This window comes from Xenopus laevis, chromosome 8L (genome assembly GCF_017654675.1).
Source record: "Xenopus laevis strain J_2021 chromosome 8L, Xenopus_laevis_v10.1, whole genome shotgun sequence".
Taxonomy (NCBI): Eukaryota; Metazoa; Chordata; class Amphibia; order Anura; family Pipidae; genus Xenopus; species Xenopus laevis.
Window position 1 is genome coordinate 125,374,878 of NC_054385.1, and position 21,568 is coordinate 125,396,445.

Sequence of the window (21,568 nt, forward strand, 5' to 3'; positions counted from 1 at the left end):
TGCACAGAAAGAAAGTGGAGCTGAGCACAACTATACAGAAGTGCAAGGAGCACATTTTGACTCAAGTCCTTTCATTAAAATTATGTTACGCACAACTGACTGGGGGAAATTGCAGGACCACAACTTGGAGACGTACATGAGCCCTCTGTTCTTGCATGGGGTCACACATTTGTAATTCAACCAATATCGGACAAGTGTCGGACTGGTCCGAGTCCACTGGGGCTGCCGCATCAGGGGCCAACACACATCTGCCCTGGGCCCCCAACCCCTGTGCCAGACACAACCCCCCACCGCGTACCTGCTATTCTTCTAGTGATGGGGGCAGGAGGTATGTCAGGGGCCACATAGTTTCAGGAAGGTGTGAGCAGTGAGTCTGGGCTGGCAGGGCCAACCGGGGTTTTTCCCGGTGTCCCACCGGTCCAATCTGACCCTATAGCCTCCCAGTAGTAAAAGCCCGAATAGTCTCTGTAGGCAAGCTAACTTCAAGATGACTGACATTACTCATTGGCGAATTCTCTTGCAATAATCAGTGTGATTTTTGATTACTTTTAAACTGTGTGATGCAAAAATAAAAACTATGATCTGTCCGACTTGGCAGGTTAATCAAAAGATCCTATTTCCCCCGATTCCTCTCCTGTCTGCAAATACCTTGTGCTGGCTGGAGGGGTCGGCACCTCTCCCAACAATGTGAATACTCAAATATTTGCCAAACACATAAGGCATGTCAGATGTCTGAAGAAGGGGCACGCCCCCGAAACGTTACATCATATGTCTAAATAAACATGCAGGGGATTTCCCCGCTACACCTGCCTTATGTGTTTGGCAAATCTTTGAGTATTTGACTTGGCAGGTTGCCGTGTTTAGCCAAGATGGGCGACGTTGCTGAAAGAGCGCTGCTGGGAGGAGCATCACAAACACGTATCCAAAGGCATTTATTACTGTACATCAAATCATAGTAGAGGAGTGTATTTGGAATTTCAGTCTCCGTCCTCTGTGCTCACACTCTGATAGCCACAGGAAACTGAAAGAAAACAAAAATCATGATTCATTATGATATAGCACCTCTATGGATGAATGTATATACTTAGTCAGATTAACCTATGAATAATTAAAACATAAATAGGAAAGCATAGTGTGCATTTATGGGGTGCTGGCTTACAATATAATTCCCCTTCTTTTGTAGGTTAATGCATGCAAAGAAAAACCCCAGTAAATATAAGTCACACATCACATGTTGGAATTTTGTTTTTTTTGTAATTTGCCTATTTTTACTCAAATTTGCACAAGGGAAAACTGACTTTTGGTGAATCAGCACTTAAATGTCACATAAGGCATGCAAAGTACAGGGAAGTCATGTACATATGTTTAACGACACCTTGTTCCTAATGCAGAGCCTTTAAAAGAAGATATAAGCACACTGGCCATTTCATTGTGCTTGTATGTGTATCCAATGCCTGCATAAGCACATTATTAACAAAAAAGGAAACCCTGGCGACAGAACATTATAGTATACTACAATGAGAACAAAGATTGTGCATAGAGGCCCTCTAGTGACCAAAATAGCTTTTTATTAAACCATAACTATGCTCTTGCACCATTAAAGTTTAAAAAATCACATTTATTTAAACATATTAAGACTCATAATGTTGGGTAAGCATGAAAGGCATTGGGTTTTTTTGGGGGGACTAGTGATTTTTAATATGTGATTTTTTTAAACCTTAAAACACATATACTGATAATTGAGGAGTAGAGGTAGGGTATGACTATGAAGATTTTCAATCATCCAGGTCATGGTATAATCTAGTATAAGTAATTCTAAAACAACTGGACTTGCTGAGTAATCATTGAAGAGGTTTCCCTACTCATCCGAGCAGCTTCTTCAGTTGTGTGGGAAGTCTGCTGGAGTACAGATGTTAGAACAGCATTGTATGTAGCAGACAGGTGGTGTCGAAGGCCCCCACCTCTGTTCAGGGATGGTTTCTCCACCTTGACATGAATTGCCTCTTTCACGCCTCTTTCAAACCAGCGGTCTTATTTATCCACGATTTGGACATTGTTAACTTCGAAGGAGTATATCTTTCTGCCTCCAGGTTCATTCAACTCTCACAAGTAACACCTGTTTCTAGGAGTTGCATGACACATTTGTAATCCTATCACAGATAAGGTGGCCATACACGGACCGATAAAAGCTGCCGACAGACCGTGTCGGCAGCTTATTGGCACGTGTATGGGGCCCCCGACGGGCTTCACCGATCGAGATCTGGCTGAAAGTCGGCCAGATCTCGATCGGATGGGATGAAAAATCCCGTCGGATTGCGGCCGCATCTATTCGTTGATGTGGTCCTGCGATCCGACTGCCCATTACTATTCATTAGGATCCAATCGTTGGGCCCTAGGACCCACGATCGGATCAGCCCGATATTCCCCACCTCAAGGTGGGCATATCGGGGAGAGATCCGCTCGTTTGGCGACATCGTGTATGGCCACCTTAACTCCAAAGCATTCACAATCTCTGTGAGTTTCAGATGTCGCTCCTTTGAAGAGTTACAATGTGCCATTGTGATTGGATTAGTGGAAGAGTTTATATGCCGAGAATTTCCCACACCAGTCAGTGGAACTGAAGAAGCTGCTCGGATGAGTAGTGAAATGTCTTCAATGATTCCTCAACAAGTCCAGTTGTTTTAGTATTACTTATGCTAAATAGAGGTAGGGTACATTGTAGGTACAGGAAAAATCTGCACATGCAGCAAATATGCATATTTATAGTGTGAATTTTGTCTGTATACATTGTGCCTAACCTCAGAACCCTAGTTCTTCCACCAAACCCAACCTGACCTTGTAAAGTCATGTGACTGTACTATTGATGTGCAGGCCAGCCCAAATCAAGTGGGTTTATTCATGGGTCAGGTGGATTTGGGTTGACTTCTGCACAAGTTTGCCAGGTCGCAAGAGGGTTTGGGTTGAACTCTTCCTTCCGATCTCTCCCCCCACAACCTTACGGTGCCGGCTACCTCCTCCAGTCATGGCTTTTCATAAACTTGCTTCTACCTGCCTGCCCCTTCTGTTATGTCAAACTGGGGCTGGACAGGTCTACACACCCCCACAGCATGATGGAACCTCCACCACATGTGACAGTAGCCAAGTGTAACACCATGCTGTACTCAAACTGATTTTCTCAAGCAAAACTGTGCTCTATATCCAATATAAAAATACTTTAAGATTTAAATAAATACCTTTTCTGTATATAAACACACCCAGGACAATCAGGAGGACGAGTAATGCTGAACCAACAGGGATGATGATATACAAAATGTTATGTTTGTTGGATTCTGTTTATTGGGAGTAGAAAAGAAAAAGGGGATGGTAAATCACCAAATGTAAGCGGAGGACATTGAAATAGAAACCTATTCATAGATAGCTGTTGTGAGTGACCTTAAAGGAAAACTTTACCCCCAAAATGAATACTCAAGCAACAGTTTATATCATATTAAGTGGCATATTACAGAATCTTACCAAACTGGAATATATATTTAAGTAAAAATTGCCCTTTTACATCTCTTGCCTTGAGCCACCATTTTGTGATGGTCTGTGTGCTGCCTCTGAGATCACCTGACCAGAAATACTGCAGCTCTAACTGTAACAGTGTGGGAATAAAAGACAGACACATTTGCTCATGTGACCTAACATGTTTGGTTTGTTTGTGTGCACTGTGAATCGTAGGATCCCAGGGGGGATTACCCAAGGCACATACTACTAAAAAAAGTATATTATTATGAAATTGGTTTATTCGCCTGAAGGAGGGTTTTACATATGAGCCATTTTATGCAATATATTTGTATAGAGACCCCCACATTTGTCAGGGGTGTAGTTTTCCTTTAAATGGATGAGAGAACAACATATTAGGAAAATGAACATCTAAAGTACTGACATTATTCACAGGTATATCTTATCTTTTTTAGTCTAAAATGAATAAAAACAATGCAAGTATTGCTAAACAAAATGGATTGAGCTAAACCCAGTGACATAAAATTCTAGTGCAAATGTCAATCATTCACAGGTAACCTTAATATACACATAGGGGGGAGAATGTAAACACACTGGTGGACTAGAGAAAGATTGCATTTGGACAGATAATTGATTTTAGTATAATAGAGCGTATATTGGGTAACAATGGTGCTTAGGGCCACATTATACTGCCACATTATACTTGTTGGTAGGGCCACATCCTGGTGGAGGGCAGAAGACCAATGGGCTACTAACTGGGCCCCCCACTGACTTTTCCTTTACTGCTCACAGTACTGCCATTTCGATTTTCTCTATACTTACCTATAACCTGGAATTTACACTAGTAATATAATTATACAAGAGCCATGAATTTTAAATGATATCCTTATAAATGATGCTCACTGAAATTTGTGTACGGTATGGGACCTGTTATCCAGAATGCTCGGGACCTGGGGTCTTCCGGATATGGATCTTTCCTTAATTTGTATCTTCATACCTTAAGGGGCAGATTTATCAAGGGTCAAAGTGAAAATTAAAATCTTTAAATTCTAATTTCGAGTTAATTTTAGTATACTTCAACTAGGGAATAGTCCAAATTCGAAACGAAAAATTTGGAAATTCAAATATCGAAATGTACAGTCTCTTTAAAAATTTGACTTCAATTATTCGCCATCTAAAACCTGCCGAATTGCTGTTTTAGCCTATGGGGGACCTCCTAGAACCCATTTGGAGTCATTTGGAAAAAAATCAGAATTCGAATTGAACGGTTGAATACAGCCTATTCGGCCGAAGTTAAAATATTTGATTTTTTTTTTTTAATAAATCTCGGTTGGTCTTTTTTTATTTGAATTTCGAGGTGAGGGGAGCTAGACCATATTGGAAATATCCTGCTTCACTGCTGTACCAGTCTAGATAGAATAAGTGGCCAGGGAGCAGAGAGTGGGAGAAGCCTGAGGCACTGGCTTAGTATCCATAACAAGTCCCCGATTATTGATTTGGGCCATGGATTCAGCAAGACTATATCAGACAATATATGAAGTACTCCCACACCCAACCAACATGGAGGCAGGATGGACGCCACAGTGCTTTACGATTGTGCAATGTTATTAATAGAGAATAAAAATTAGGGAAGCCCTGAACTCAATATTTTGGGATTTGGCCAAAACCTGAATCTTTAAGGAAGGATTGGGCCGAAATTCCAATCTGTACTATAATTTGAGTATGCAAATTAGAGCAAGTGTGTTCCTTGTTCGTGTGAATAAAAGTCAAATTATTTTAAAGGAACAGTTCAGTGTAAATAAAAACTGGGTAAATAGATAGGCTGTGCAAAATAAAAATGTTTTTAATATAGTTAGTTGGCCAAAAATGTAATGTATAAAGGCTGGAGTGACAGGATGATCATAATAGCCAGAACACAGAAAGAAATTGTCAGTGTTTGAGTCTAACTCAGGCTGTGACGTTGACGAGCTGCTGTAGACACCATTGTCCCATCACTCGGACTAACCCACATTCTGGAGTTGACCAGCTGCCCGAAAAACGATAAAAAGACACTATTTGTACACAAAGATAAAGAGAAATTTGGCAGCGCTCGGTTTGCCTTTAAAAAGTAATCACCTAATGAAGGAATACAGGGCTTACATATAGGAAACCTGTGTGAAAAAATATCACTTTATGCGGATGATATGCTGATATATTTGGCTAACTCTGGTGCGGCCCTACAGAATCTCCTGACGACTGTCTCTGAGTTTGGCCAATTCTCAGGTCTGAAAATCAATCTCGATAAGTCGGTGGTGTTTCCTATAGATCCCCTTCCTCACGACTCTCCGAATCCCTTACTCCAGCTCAGGGTAGCAGACTCGTTTAAATACTTGGGTATAGTGATCCATAAAGATCTTAACAGGTTTGAGCAACTCAACCTGGATCCGGTAGTACAGGCTCTGACTAGCAAAGTCTCTGTGTGGCAAGACCTTCCTCTCTCTCTACCAGGTAAAATTAATATGTTCAAAATGGTTTTCCTACCTAAATTTCTATATGTTTTCCATAATTCTCCCATAAACCCTCGAGCCCAATGGTTCGCCAGAATAGACAAAATAATTAGAAGCTTTCTTTGGGCAGGAGAACACCCTCGATTGAGCTTTAGGGTGCTACAGGTACCAGTTAATGGAGGAGGCCTAGCACTGCCCAATCTCAAACTTTATTTCCTTGCGGCCCAATTGGTATATGCCCACTGGTGGTTTGTCCCTGATTTGAGCAACTCAGCAGTGGTCCTAGAAGCCGCTGTAATTGGTTCCCTTGAGGCTCTTGCCAAACTCCCTTACAGGGGTGTCTCCCCCTATCACGTTACCACTACTTCTATGCGCACGGTGGTACAGGTCTTTCAGAAGTCTCAAACACTAGCCAGGGGGACCTCTACAGCCTGGTCTCCCTATACACCATTGTGGGGTAATACCCACCTACCTCATTTTCACTCACTCCCTGACATTGCACGATGGGCACAGCTGGGGATAAAAACGCTTCGGGATATAACCTCTGGGGTGAATGTAAAACATATGCTTCACTACAACGGGAAGTACACCCTCACCCAGATATGCTGTTTCGCTATTTGCAATTAAGACATGCTTTCAATGTACAATTTCCAGTGAGACCTGTAAGTTTAGTGATGACAACCTTAGAGACATATTTACATAGAGTGGACCTAACAAAACCCCTATCCTGGTTGTATACTATCCTATCTACCGCTGGTCCCTCCCCCCTTGAGAGGGTTAAGGGCAAATGGCAAAGTGATATTCCTGGCTTAGATGAAGAAAAATGGAAGGACGCTCTCAAGTTAGTCACTGAGCTATCTATCTCTATGAGGGACAGGTTTATACAAATAAAATTCTTGAATAGAGTCTATTTAACTCCCTACCGATTGGCTAAAATTTATGAAAATGTTTCAGACCTATGTCCCAAGTGCAGAGAGGAACCGGGTACCTTGTTTCATGTATTCTGGACCTGTCCAGTAATCCAGGGATTTTGGAGTGTTGTACTTCAATTCTTGAATGAAAAACTCGCATTACCAAGTATTCGTTCACCAGAAAATTGTTTATTGGGGATAACGGGTGACCTCCAGTTACGCTCCTACTCTAGACTTTGTTACCTGCAGCTCTTATATTTTGCCAAGAAAGCCATATTAATGCATTGGAAGTCACTTAACCCTCCTACACTGCAATATTGGCAAAAGTTGATCAATGATTCTCTCTCAAATCAGAAACTGACCTATCTGTCAAGGGGCTGCCCTGAAAAATTTGATGCTGTCTGGGGTACCTGGTTGAAAGTACAAACAGGTTAACTACAAGTATTCTAATATAGTGTAAATGCCAGTCTGTACCTTACCTCCCCTCCCCCTTCCTTCACAACTTTCTTTTCTAATATCTATTTCTTCTTTCTCTACCTCTACTATTCATATTGTGTATGTTGAATGTTTGAAAATTTTAAAATAAAAACTTTTAAAAAAAAAAGTAATCACAAAAAATCAGGTTTTAGTACCACACTTCGGCCAAAATATGTAAGCTCACGTGCCATGTCAAGGCCCCTCATTGCACATTTTTTGTAATTATAATAGCCAGAACACTACTTCCTGCTTTTTGAGTTAGTCAGTGACTATAAGGAGGGCCACATGGGACATAACTGATCAGTGAGTTTGTAATTGATCCTCAGCATTCAGCTCAGATTCAAAAGCAACAGTTATAACCCATGTGGCCCCCCTCAAGTCTCTGATTGGTTACTGCCTGGTAACCAGTCAGTGGAAACCAAGAGAGCTGAAAAGCAGGAAGTAGTGTTCTGGCTATTATGTTACACATCCAGTCACTCCAGCCTTTATACATTACATTTTTGCCTAACTAACTATATTAGATACATTTTTTTTTATTTTGCACAGTCTATCTATTTACCCAATTTTTATTTTTTCACTGAACAATTCCTTGAAGGGTTCGAATCGGTTCAACCAGGCACTTGGATTTGGCTGAATCCAAATTGTACTTAAAAAGGCAGCTGCAACCCTAATAGAAATGTAGGAAGACTGGTAATTTTTTTTATAGAAAAAGTGGCAAACCTAATTATATGATACTCATCTGTTACTTGCTCACTAGGGCAGCCAGGACTCCAGAGTCACTAAGGAATGGCTAGCTAGAGGTTTACTCTTCTGTACTGAGACCTATCTCAGCCTTAAGCCCTGTGGTAGATCAGCCAAAATAAAAATTCAGAGGCGCCTGGCATGCACAGAATCCTCTGACCCCTTCCCTATCTTTCATTGTGCTTGGAAGAGCTAGTGTAGGGAGAGAGCTGTTAGTGATTTGAGGGACAGTTGATAGTAACTTTGCTGGCTAGTAATCTACTTGATACTGCTCTGTATTGTAGGGACAGAACTCTGCAGGGATTTGAGGGACATTTTAGGTTAGGTAGCTTTGCTGGCTAGTAATCTACCTTCTACTGCAGTGCTCTGTATGTAGCTGCTGTGGGCAGCTGTCCTGCTGCTGATCTCTCATCTGCATCTGTTCTTCAAACAACTGCCACCTAGCTGTCTAAATATCAATAATAATACCGTCTCCAGAAACACCACCCGAGTGACGTTTTTCAAGCAGCAATAATATATTCCGTATCCAACGGCTGTAGTGTATACGTTGACCTTGCAGGCATTATTTGCCCAGTCTTTAACCAAGTGCCACCTAGCTGTGTGAGCTTTTTCACATTCCGTGTCCAGAAACATCACCTGAGTGACGTAGTGTGATTTCTGCCCTTTACAGCACAAAACGCAGCGCTGTGTCAACAATGGATTTTTCAGATACATTTTTGCCCTTGATCCCCCTCTGGCATGCCACTGTCCAGGTCGTTGCACCCTTTAAACAACTTTAAAATAATTTTTCTGGCCAGAAATGTCTTTTCTAGCTTTTAAAATTCGCCTTCCCATTGAAGTCTATGGGGTTCGCGACGTTCGCGAACTATTCGCATGTTTTGTCGCAAGTTCGCGAATATGTTCGCGAACATTTTTTCCGCCGTTCGCTACATCCCTACTGGGGAGCGATGATTTCAGTGCAGCAGACCCCACAGTTTGCCTCCCCACCCCGCGACCATGGGGTCTGCTGCTTTTATAGTTACATACCTGACCTCTTGTTATGATGACATCAAGAAAGAGAGAGAGAGAACATGTTCAATGAGACAACTGGGCCAATGGGGAATATTGAGAACATTCTGAGCAGCATAAGAAAGTTAACCCTTTGGATCCCATACATGTGTATAAGGTTATTTCTATAGATAATGGCATTATCATTCTTCATTTATTTATATTTAGCATCCATTTCTATCATCTATCTATACACCTATCATAAAACATATATTATGCTATACATACAAAATCAACTTCAATGCTGGCGAAACAAACTTCAGAGGTGAACTGAAATAACTAGGCCACTTGGCATCTCACATATTGTGGGTTTAGTTCAATATTTTTCTCTTATACCCATCACTCACCTACGGGAACAAAGGGGACAACCAGTGTCTTCTCCAAACTGCTGTGATCCACATGGCAGGAGTAAGTGGTGCCCTCCTCTGGTGTTACCTCCACACTGACTCTGATCTGATAGGTGCCATCAGGGTTTGGCAGGATCTCTGCTGATTCCTCTGAGTAAATCTCATCTCTCCCATTCTTTATCCATTTCACTTCCACATCTCGGGGGTAGAACCCATACACCCAGCAGTGCAGTTTGGTACCACTCCCTGACTCTGAGCTGGAAACCTTCACATTTGGAGGAACTGGCAGGAAAACAGAACAAACTCAAAATCCTTTTAAAACAACTAATTTAGCTGCAAATAAAGAAGATGAGTTTTAAAGGACAACTAAGTCCATTTGTAAATGATATTGCCTACATATTTGTTGCCCCTATGATCTCCAATAAATCTTTTATTAACCCAAAAAAAAATTCAGCTAAAATATTTGTGAGATGTAACATACAACCTATCCTATTGTGCATGTATCACTAAACTTGCACCTACTTTTTTAATCTTGAACCTTGAACGAAAACCACAAATGACTTAACTTTGAGTGTCCTATGGATGGGCCCTAAGGACTCCATTGTTTAAACATGTTGGTTTATAAATGAGGGTGTATGTTTGCTATGTTAATTCTGGAGTTTTAGTTGCTTTGTCTAAGAAAAATGTGTTATTCCAGGGTGTTTGTTCACCCAGTTTGGCAGACAGGCAAGAAAACAATCTGAATTCCCCCTCATTTAGGAATTAACGGGACCTCCTGGATGGGTGGGTTCAGCTTCCATTGATCTGTGCCCACTTTTTTTAATCTTTTGTGCATATGATTAATCCTCTAGTCCAGGGCTGTCCAACTGGAGACCCATATGTCTAATGTGGCCCATTTTTATTGCCTCCTGACAATGGACAGCACTGATCTAGGCTACTACACATGCACCGACTTTTCCTCACACTTTTAAAAAGCATTTCTCCTATTGGCTGCTGTCATGTCCAATCTTGGCCTTGAATTTGTTCATGACATTAATTCTACTGGTTGCAAATGAATGATGAAAAGATAGGGCATGTACAGTATTGCTTAAAGGAGAACTAAAACCTAAAAATGAATTTGGCTAAAAATGGCAAATTTTATATAGTGAACTTATTGCACGAGGCTAAAGTTTGAGCTTGTCAATAGCAGCAATGATCCAGGACTTCAAACTTGTCACAGGGGGTCACCATCTTGGAAAGTGTCTGTGACACTCACATGCTCAGTGGGCTCTGATTGGCTGTTGAGAAGCTAAGCTTAGGGCTCGTCACTAATTATCCAGCAGAAAATGAGCTTCCCCTGTAATATAAGCTGATGCTACAGGTTTGCTGATTATTAAATTCTGATGCTAATTGCACTGGTTTCTGTGCTGCCATGTAGTAATTATGTGTATTAATTACTAATCAGCCTTATATTGTGACATTTCTATTCTATGAGTACTGTATATTGTGAGTGGGTCCCTAAGCTCAGTAAGTGACAGCAGCACAGAGCATGTGCAGTGAATCAGCAGAAAAGAAGATGGGGAGCTACTGGGGCATCTTTGGAGACACAGATTTTTACTGCTAAAGGGCTGTGGTTGCCTTGGGTTGATACAGAAGCACAAAACATAATGTAAAACATTTCTAGCTACTTCTTTAATAAGGCTTTAGTTGTCCTTTAAAGCCAGTCATCTTGGCATTTTGCTTACAAACTCTGTATCAGAAAGTCCTCTAATGGGATAGCACTGAAGCTGATGAAGGGGTAAGCACTACATTTTGTGGCAAATAGAATAAAAAAGCAAGTTTGTTCAATTTTATCCATGCTGTGGTCCCACAAAATATACAGCTGTGGGAATTTACACAGAAGGTGCACTAATGCTTCAAAACATATTTCTAAAAAGACATATTGCTCTAAGACCTCACCTTTCTTCTCCAGGTCATTTGATATGTAAGGGAGGTACATCTTCATGTGCTCGATGCAGTCAATTTCAATGTACATCTTACTATTAGTTGAATCATAGTGCTTATTCCATAGATTAGACACCATCACAGCCTCTTGTGTTGCAGGCACATACACCACTCTCTCCTTATCAAATACTAAAAATTCCTTCCCATCAAAGCCAATCTCCATGTATCCACCAATGGTGCCATCATCATGTAGCTCACAGGCAGCCTTCCTCTGGTAGACATGGATATGTCCATCACCTGCAACAGAAATGTGCAATTTAGCCCATTTGGACAACAGCTGAATGTAGAGCAGTGATCCCCAACCAGTAGCTCGTGAGCAACATGTTGCTCTCCAACCCTTTGGATGTTGCTCCCAGTGGCCTCAAAGCAGGTGCTTATTTTTGAATTCCAGGCTTGGAGGCAAGTTTTGGTTGTATAAAAACCAGGTGCACTGCCAAACAGAGCCTCAATGTAGGTTGACAATCCGCATAGGTGCTACCAAATGGCCAATCACAGCACTTATTTGGCACCCCAGGGACATTTTTCATATTTGTGTTGCTCCCCAACTGCTTTTACTTTTTAATGTTGCTCCCGGGTTCAAAAGGTTGGGGATCCCTGATGTAGAGAAACTCTTTCTGCTCCATTCTGAGTATGCATATTGCACTCGAATATCTTGGGGAATGTTTTGGGCCTCAGGAGCATATGGTCCTCTGCATGAATATACCTTAATCTGATTACATTCTTCTTAGTCTAACAATTCATAGAGATAAGACAAGACATAAATAAATTGTGGGTTACACTTGATTGGTTGCCATATGCTCATACATATATGCATTCCACATAATAACTTACCCACAAAGTGCAAGGGGAACTGCCGGTGTGGCTTATAATTAATAAGCTCTTCAAGCAGTACCACCAGGTTATCTCACCAGCCCCTCACAAGCCCTGACCTCCATCTGTTTCTGCCCTTCAGGCAGTGTAAGGGGTAGCAATGATCACCAGTATGATGGGATTATGGGTGTACTGGGCCCTCTAGAAAATCCATAAACAGCTCTCAACCCTTCTCACACACCATTCCCAGACTATATTATACCTATTTTCTCCAAGGGCAAGCCCAGAAAATGTTCTACTGTCAAGTCCTGAGTGAGATAAGGTGGAAGAATGCACTACTGTAGGAAAAGAAGATGGTGCTTTTCAGGTACAATAAAAACAAAGATTCAAGGTGAAGGAATTAGGATTGCTGGCAATGGGACAGAGAAAGAACAAGAACAGACAAAACTCAGGAGGACCTACCAGGAAGTTGGGGCAACAAATCATGAGCATATGTGTGAAAAAAGGAATGTGCTCTGGGTTACACTAAATTCAACAGAGAGATTGCATCTTTATTTCTCGGCCCTTGTAACTAGTGTGGAGACTGCATAACACATAGTTGTGAGACTGTAGGGTTATGCCCAGTGTATAGATGTATAACTAGACTATACAAGAGTCCATCATGGGGACAAACAGAATAAGGAAGAGAAAATAACATACTGTATAAAAGGGATGAAAATCAAAAAGGAGGATATTTGGGGAGAAGATAAGGTAAAAGAAGTAAGATACAAAATGGGGCGATAAAGATGAAAGGGGTAGGGTGGAAGGGAGAGGTTGAAATGGAGACAGTGTGGGCTTCATGTTTAAACATGTCCAATGTGTGTGTTCCTGTCCTTGTCAGCCATGTAAGAGGCACCTTGTTTGCACTGTAAACATATCCTTGTATACCCAGGAGAAAGGTCAAACCTGCAGCCATAACATACAAAATCAATTTCCTATGACATTGACAGTATATTTAACACTTACAGTTTGTTGTATTGAAAACTCCCATTAGAAAGTTCAGCCTGTGCCTTTGCCACACCTCAAATTCCTGAGCGTATTTGGTCTGCATGTCCAAGTGCTCGGAGAGTGGGTTCAATGATGCAGAGTAGAACTGAGCACGACGTATGTCACTGTTGTACCTTCCATACTGTACTCCATCCATGTACATAATAATGGAATACTGGGAAAGCCCAGGGATCGGAGCTGATGCCAATGTGATATGAAAGTGTAGAGTGTGACTTCCTAGGACACCAAAAATATGAGCGTTAAGGTTTTACTGTATTTTATACATTTGTAGTTTACTGGTTAATGGTTGCCCTGCCACTCCACCATCTGCTGTTAATTAAGCTATGCCATTGCATCTATTAATTCTGATTTAAGCACCAAGAACAGTCCTATGGAGACAGGAATCCTTCTTTTAACACCTGCGTCTGCATCTGGCACCTGCACCAATTTCTGTGGGTGCTAAGACATGCAGCAGGGGCTAAGTTTTGTGACAGTTCAGACATGGCACTGGAATTACAGGCTGTACATTATGCACTAATTGTACTATACAGAATAATCAAAGCAGATTACATGTATTTTTCCTTATTGTTCTTTGCCCACTCTTAATAAGTGGCACTTAAGGATTTTATGAATTATATAAATCTTTGTATTGAAATATCTACCTGTATTTGCTCTGTATTTTAGCAAATATTGCACACCAGCTTAGGTTAATGACCAATTTAAAGGATAAGGAAAGGGTAAATACAATAAGGAGTGCAGGGCTAACAATGGAGTAATTTAGCTGAAGTTTGCATCCATTTAAAAGATCCGTTGCCGATTATTTCCTAAAGCATGAAGTATAGAAAGAATGCTTTCCAAAAGTCATTGCCAAAATTTTTTTTTCAAAAGTCCACCAAACAGCTCCAAATTAATTGTAGGAGGTCCGCCATAGGCTAAAACATCAATTCAGCTGGTTTTAGAAGGCGAATAGTCGAATTAAAATTCTTAAAGGCACAGTACATGATAAATTTTAGATAAAATTAGAATTTCGATTTCTTTTTTTTTAACTTAAATCGAATTTGGACTATTCCCTAGTTGTATTACACTATTCAAAAATTAAAATTTTCAATTCGATCCTCGATAAATCTACCTCTTAAGGTATGCAAATAAATGGTTCAATAAAGCATATAATGAGAGAGTGATTAAAACATATAATTTAGTATATACCAAACACAGTGTCCAAAAACAACCCAGCACTCAAGCTTCTAGGGCAGACAAGTTAGTGTTTGGGAAAATAGCCCAACGTTTCGGGCAACAAGTCCTTTGTTAAGGGGATGAGTTTCTTCTGAACCACTGATTTGGGCCGATAGGCTATGCCCTGGCTGAATTGCTGCATTTACAGACCCACAGCAAACAATAAGCAATTGGTTTTGCTCCAAGGAAAGGCACCCCAAGCATTGTAAGCTGAGTGGGAACTACTTATGTAAATGCACAAGATGATCATGGTGCTTAACAAGGTTAAGAATACGGCAATACAGGTGGTTATTAATGGCATTACAGTGGGTATAATCCACATTAGCAGTGTCGGTAATGAGGTGAAATATATTTTGTATTTTAAGGTGGACTATTCACCCAGACAAAAAAAGCTGTATAATAAAAGTCCTTTTCAAACTAAACATGAAATCCATATTCTTTTTTTATTAAATCATTCATAGGTGTTGTAGCTGTCAATCAAATATTGCCTGCCCCTCCTCTACACCTCAGGCATAGAGGCGGGGCAGACAATTACTTTCACTTTCCATTCAGCACTTCCTACATGTCACTGCTCTCCCTACATTCCCTCAGTTTTCTTTACCATTTAATTGTGTAGCCAGGACATGGGGATGGACATCGGGTCTCTCATTCTGGTGCACAAACAAGATTCTGAGCTGATACAAGACTTGTCTTAATAACAGTGTCCACACAATGGCTCCTGCCTGCTTGTTATCATTATGAATTCCAAGATTAATGGAAACAAGATTCAAATAATGTATGTAGTGTAATTAAAAACATTGCATCCAAAAAGGTGTGAGGGTCTCCAAAAATAAAGAAACAGATGTAAAAAGTAGCAAAATTTATTAGGACATGAAGACCTGGCCGCTCGCTGCCGCCTGAGGCAAGGGTTTCACCTTGCCTCATGGCAGAAGCGGCCCTGAAGGGACCTGCTTATCTTATATTGTTACAATTACTTATTTGCTTATCTCGAAATTGTTACAAAAGTATCTTATCTGCAGCTGTGGCTGTTCTGGGCTCTCTGCCAAAAGCTAATTAAGGTACAAACATTGTTTCTTTTTCTGGCTGTTTAGTGCAGAGAAAATCGGGAGTTTCCAGTATGAACAGGGGACTGCAGGTTGAGCTGTCAAAAGAGAGACTGTCCGTTTGAACACGGGACAGTTGGGAGGTATATTATATTGATCCAAATTACAGAAAGTTCATTTATCAGAAAAACCCCAGCTCCCGAGCATTCCAGATAATAGATCCTATAACTGTTATTCATTAGTGTTTAAGAACCATGTGATTTTTGTTCATTCTGATTCCTTCTAATTAATTCACTGGCATGCTGTATATTAGCTGATTCCTTGTTAGAAAACACCGGATAATACTTACGACAATATACTGCTGAGATATCGAGGCTGAATAACAGAAATAAAATCCACGCCATTCTTGCTCGTCCTTGCTTTCACTTTCATTTGCAATGAAATCCGTTATTTTGCAGTAATTGGACAGAGATGAAAATTGCGTCGAATGAAAAGAAGGGAAAGCACACTGGAGGCGTTCCTGCTGCTCTGTCTATATTTTGGGTGTTACAGAATGTACAAAAAGTGCTGCTACCGAGAACGAGACTAACTTAACCCTTTGTGTAACTGACAGGCTGCACCTACTAAAGAATCTTTATCCTATGGCTCTGAAGCAAAAACAGGGACCTCATTCTATTTAATGTGGGTCTCCATGATTCCTTTTAAAGGGAATAAACCACAAAAATGATCTGACATAAACCTACTCATGATTCTCCTTTGAGCACTTTTGCAGTTTACATAAATTCTCAGTTTCTTGTGGTTTTTGAGGTATGAGCAATTTTAGACCGTTTGACTGCGAATACCAGATTGTCAGCTACTCTAACTATCTATGCACTGTCTATGAACTTCCTGTATTTAGTTAATCCTAGGGTTGCTGGCTATTATTTGATCTGAAAGTCTGGTATTAGCAGTCTAAAACTGCAAATATTTCAGAAAAGAATTGTGCTTACATGTATGGCAGTTTTTACTAAAATCCGAACATATCTCACATTTTATTTTACAAAAAAACACGACCAAACTTCTATACTCGACTTGACCTTATTAATTAACAAGATCCATTTTTTGGGCTTCTTTCCCGAATCACACAAGTTTTTCAAGTTTTTCCCCCCAAAAAAGTTGCATTTTTGAGCTAAACCCAGGGCACACCATGATAAATTTAAATTGAGGTAGGGACATCTCCAATGACGCATATTGGACCTTGAAAGGGTTGAGATGGGTGATTTTCAGGTTAGGGCTTTTAGCTGCATCGGGACCTCAAAACATTTTGGAAATAAAAAGAGGGACAAAAAAGTTGTCGTGGAAATTTTTGACCACACCCATTTTTGTGACCACACCCCCTAATTATCATGTTAATTTTACAAAATTTGGCAGATTATGAAAGTTTGAACATATTTCTGTTTTTTTTTTCCAGTTATTACAGTTTTGCTAATGAAGGTGAATTGCCCTTTAAGCTGAGTCTAACTTCTCCCAATGGACCTGTTATCTTATATTGTTACAATTACTTATTTGCTTAGCTCGAAATTGTTACAAAAGTATCTTATCTGCAGCTGTGGCTGTTCTGGGCTCTCTGCAAAAAGCCAATTAAGTTCGAAACATTGTTTCTTTTTCTGCCTGTTCGGTGCAGAGAAAATCGGGACTTTCCAGTACAAATGAGGGACTGTGGGTTGAGCTGTCAAAAGAAGGACAGTCCCTCTAAAAACAGACAGTTGGGAGGTATGAATAAATTGAAAAAAAATTAAGTTTTTGCCACAAAAAGCCCAACCAGATAAATTTGAGATTTATTAAATAACCCCCTTAGTGTGATTGTTTATCATTTTTAAGGGTCAATTTGCAAAGGTGTGGGCAGACAGCATGATTTTTTACCCACAAGTTACTCTTATTACCCTTATTCACTGAAAATCCTTGATTTAATCACATGCCACATGTACCATCATAGGAAGAACATATGAAAGGTTGAGAGCAGAGTTTCTCCAGCAGGCACATGTGGAATATGTATTTGCTTCTGTAGTAAATGAACAAGGTGGGGAGGGTTATGCAACGCTTGCTTGCTTTACTCATGAATTGAGTTACTATAAAAAGAAAGAGAGACAAGTCATGGCAAAAGTATTTAGCAAATTATTAACTTACACACACAAATATTCTTATCCTTTAATTATATTGAGCTAACATACTCCACAGCACCTTGGAGAGAATATACGTCAATCCCATCAGTCCCTCTCCCAGTGGAGCTTACAATCTATAGCTGAGGCTAATTTGCAGCTGGTTCACACATTTTGGGGAGGATTCTATACAGCAGATCCGCAGACCTGCCCTGCCTGGAATCTCCTTTCTTTATACATACACAAGTGCTTGCAGAGTTACTCAAATCTAGAAAAGAAGCTAACAGATGTCTGTACACAGGGTCGGACTGGGGGGCCCGGGGCCCACCGGGACTGCTGGTCCAGGGCCCCCCGCCCCCCTACTGCGCCGCTGGAACGCCGCCATGCGCATGCGCGAGCGGCGTTTCTCGGTGCGCAAGTGCTGATGCGCATGCGCAAGCGGAAACTTTTTAAAAATTTTTATACTATTAGAGGGGGTCTGGCCCGGCGGGGGCCCACGAGGGTCGGGGCCCACCGGGTTTTTTCCCGGTGTCCCGTCGGGCCAGTCCGACACTGTCTGTACATTTTAATACAGTTCCTACTTTCGGCAGTAGAGTAGGTGGCAGCAGGGCCGCCATCAGGGGGGTACAGGGGGTACACCTGTACCGGGCCCGGGGCTATAGGAGGGCCCGGCTGTGCTGAAAACCCGAAGTCGCACCGAAAATTGTATGTGGAGGAGAAGTGCAAAGTTAGGGATTATCTGCAAATTACATGATCAGTAAACTCAATTTCAAGCTGTGATACAATGCACAACTGAAGTTTTCATCAGCAGTATGAAATTGGCAGACGATCCCTAACTCTGCAATCTCGCCCTGCCCCAGAGACAGCGTCTCCCTTCCTTATGTCCCGCCCCTGTAAGCACAAGGTTCCTCTTTGGGCTCTTTTCTTTATGACACAGAGAGAGCTGAGTGGCAGCATCCTGGAGCTTGCAGAGAAGCAGAACATGAGAGAGACAAAGCAGTGCTGTGTATGTTGTACTTAATATTTGCCTAACTATGACTCTTTGTAGTGTGATATATTTAGCTACCACAGACCCTGTGTACAGAGTTTGCCTAGTGCTGGTATCAGTAGAAACCTGGATCCTGTTATATACAGTGTGTGCAATGCCCACTTATACAATGATTTTTTTTGTAGGGGGGGCCCTGACCACCAATGCTTTTTTAAAAAAACATTTATGGGGCCCCTGGTGCCAATAGTTTTTTTTATTTAACTTATAGGGGGGACCCTGACCACCGATGCTTTTTAAAAAACATTTATGGGGCCCATAGTGCCAATAGTTTTTTTTTTTTAACATATAGGGGGGGCCTTGACCACCGATGCTTTTTTAAAAAGCATTTATGGGGCCCCTGGTGCCAATAGTTTTTTTTTTTAACTTATAGGGGGGGCCTGACCACCAATGCTTTTTTAAAAAACATTTATGTGGGACCCCTGGTGCCAATAGTTTTTTTTTTTAACTTATCGGGGGGGCTGACCACCATTGCTTTTTTTGAAAAATATTTATGGGGCCCCTGGTGCCAGTAGTTTTTTTTTTAACTTATGGGGGGCCCTGACCACTAATGTTTTTTAAAAAACTTTTATGTGGGACCCCTGATGCCAATTTTTTTGTTTTTTAAATTATAAGGGGGCCCTGACCACCAATGGCTTTTTTTTTTGTGAGTGGGGGGTTTACCATTTTAAGCGGTTGTGTCTTTGTGGACATTTTACTGTGGTGTGGGCGGGATCTGCGGTGGGCCTTGGGGGTGGGCGGGGACCGGGGGGCCCCGAAAATTTTGCTGTACGGGGCCCCATGATTTCTGATGGCAGCCCTGGGTGGCAGCAGCCCTTAAAGGAAAACTATACCCCTCAAACAATGTAGGTCTCTATAAAAAGATATTGCATAAAACAGCTCATATGTAAAACCCTGCTTCATGTAAATAATAAACCATTTTCATAATAACTTACTTTTCTAGTAGTATGTGCCATTGGGTAATCATAAATAGAAAATTGCCAGTCCCCTGGGATCGTATGATTCCAGTGCACACAAACAAACCATACTTGTTAGGTCACATGAGCCAATTAACAGACAGAGTTGTGTCTTTTGCTTCCACACTTCTTCCTGTTACAGTTAGAGCTGCAGTATTTCTGGTCAGCTGATCTCTAAGGCAGCACACAGACCATCACTAAATGGTGGCTCAAGGCAATAGATGTAAAAGGGCAAGATTTATTTAAATATACTGTATATTCCGGTTCGGTAAGATTCTTTAATATGCCACTTAATATGATGTAAACTACTGTATCTGTTGCTTAAGTGTTCATTTTGGGGATATAGTTTTCATTTAAGGTTAGGTCACGATCAAGGCGTTCCTCCAATAAACATCAAGAAGGAAAAAGGAGCAATGTGGTAGAATGAATATAAAGGGCATGGTACAGAGGAAGAACATGTAAAGCTGTGGAAGCAAAGCTGGTCCCTCCCGAAGGCCTGGATTTGTGGAAAGGCCACCTAGGCCCGGGCCTAGGGCAGCAGGATTTGGGGGGGGGGGCGGCATGCTGCCCAACCACACCCACATTGGTTCAAAAACACCGGGGATGCGCTGGAGACAATCATTTTTTAAATTTCCTGTGCATCAATCCCCATTGCTTCTTTCCAGATGATGAAAATTTGCACAAATAAAGGAGAAGGGGACAGGGATGAGGAACGGCAGTGGGCATAGGGGCCCCCACTATGTAAATCCGGCCCTGGCCCTCCCGTAACTGGAACCACTGATTTCAGTGCAAACCATAAATCTAAAATTGCAGCTTAAGCACAAAAAACCTGCCATTATACCATTACACGGTGATTGTCTAGGTCACATCATGTTTATAGGATAGGTGTAATGAGATATGGATAATCTGTGAGCTTCCCTGAAATCACCCCATCAACAACCATCACAACTGTAGAGGGTTTATTTACAACTGCAAATTAAATGGGGCAAATTTACTTACCTTCAAAGTTGCGCGAGTGTTGGCTTTGCCGCACTTCGCCAGGCGAAGTTTCGCCAGGGCTCCGCTAATTCACTAAAATCCGAAGTTGCGCTCAGGGAGGCAAAAGGTATCGAATTTGCGCTACCGTTAATTCATCAAGCAAAGCGAAGTTACGCTAGCGATGCCTAATTTGGGAAGGAGGGTACCCCCAACAAAAATTTAAGATCTTTTTCAGCCTATCACCCTTAAAATATTTCAACTTTTTTTGAAGCAATCCCTATCTACTCTATTGCACTTCGCCTGGTCTGAGGTGGCGAAGGCAAGTCTGGCGCAAGAGTTAACGTTCAGTAAAATGCGCAAGTTAGTGAATTAGTAGTTACGTCCCTTCGCCATAGCGCAACTTCGCCTGGCGTAAGGGTGCGAAGTAGCACTAGAGTAGGTCCACTTCACTAGCGAATTTACGCCAGCACCCATTAGTAAATCGCTAGCGTTAGCCACTTCACCCTGCAATTTCAGATGCAATTTACTGTTTCTTACCACACTGTAGTGTTGTTCTTTCCCATAATTCCAGTGTAATTGGCACAATTGTGCTTAATGCCCAACATGGGCACAATTGCCTGTTTTGTATTAAAAATTTAAATGAAGTTGCACTAATAATTTTCAAGCCAAGGATTGTGTCATTACAGAAGCTTGGGGTCAAAATGGCATTGTGTGATTCTTTAGGCACAGGTCCACTGTGCCTATTGATTCAGCCTGCCCCGGAAACGCTGGAATTACCAACAGCTTAAAGGAAAAGGAAAGGTTAAAAGTAAGTAAGCTTTATCAGAAAGGTCTATATAAATA

At 41.3% G+C, this 21,568-nt stretch overlaps 1 protein-coding gene across 1 annotated transcript; it reads right to left on the reverse strand.

Moving 5' to 3' along the window:
- Positions 1-120: 120 nt before the first annotated feature.
- LOC121397200 (major histocompatibility complex class I-related gene protein-like) lies at positions 121-16,349 on the reverse strand. Its single transcript, XM_041573573.1, has 6 exons — positions 15,958-16,349; positions 13,312-13,569; positions 11,452-11,733; positions 9,514-9,795; positions 3,234-3,329; positions 121-1,021 (listed from the first exon to the last, which is right to left on the reverse strand). The coding sequence occupies exons 1-6, from the start codon at positions 16,010-16,012 to the stop codon at positions 978-980; spliced, it is 1,017 nt and encodes a 338-aa protein (XP_041429507.1). The 5' UTR covers positions 16,013-16,349; the 3' UTR covers positions 121-977.
- Between the last annotated feature and the right edge of the window lie 5,219 nt (positions 16,350-21,568).

What these genes read in the sequence shown, in the direction of transcription:
- LOC121397200 (XM_041573573.1), bottom strand. Translation starts at nt 16,012, where the DNA reads ATGGCGTGGATTTTATTTCTGTTATTCAGCCTCGATATCTCAGCAGTA. An exon ending in TATCTCAGCAGTATATTGTC is followed by an intron (nt 13,570 to 15,957) that starts GTAAGTATTATC and finishes TTGGTGTCCTAG; the next exon opens with GAAGTCACACTCTACACTTT. An exon ending in TGTCCCCTTTGTTCCCGTAG is followed by an intron (nt 3,330 to 9,513) that starts GTGAGTGATGGG and finishes CCCAATAAACAG; the next exon opens with AATCCAACAAACATAACATT.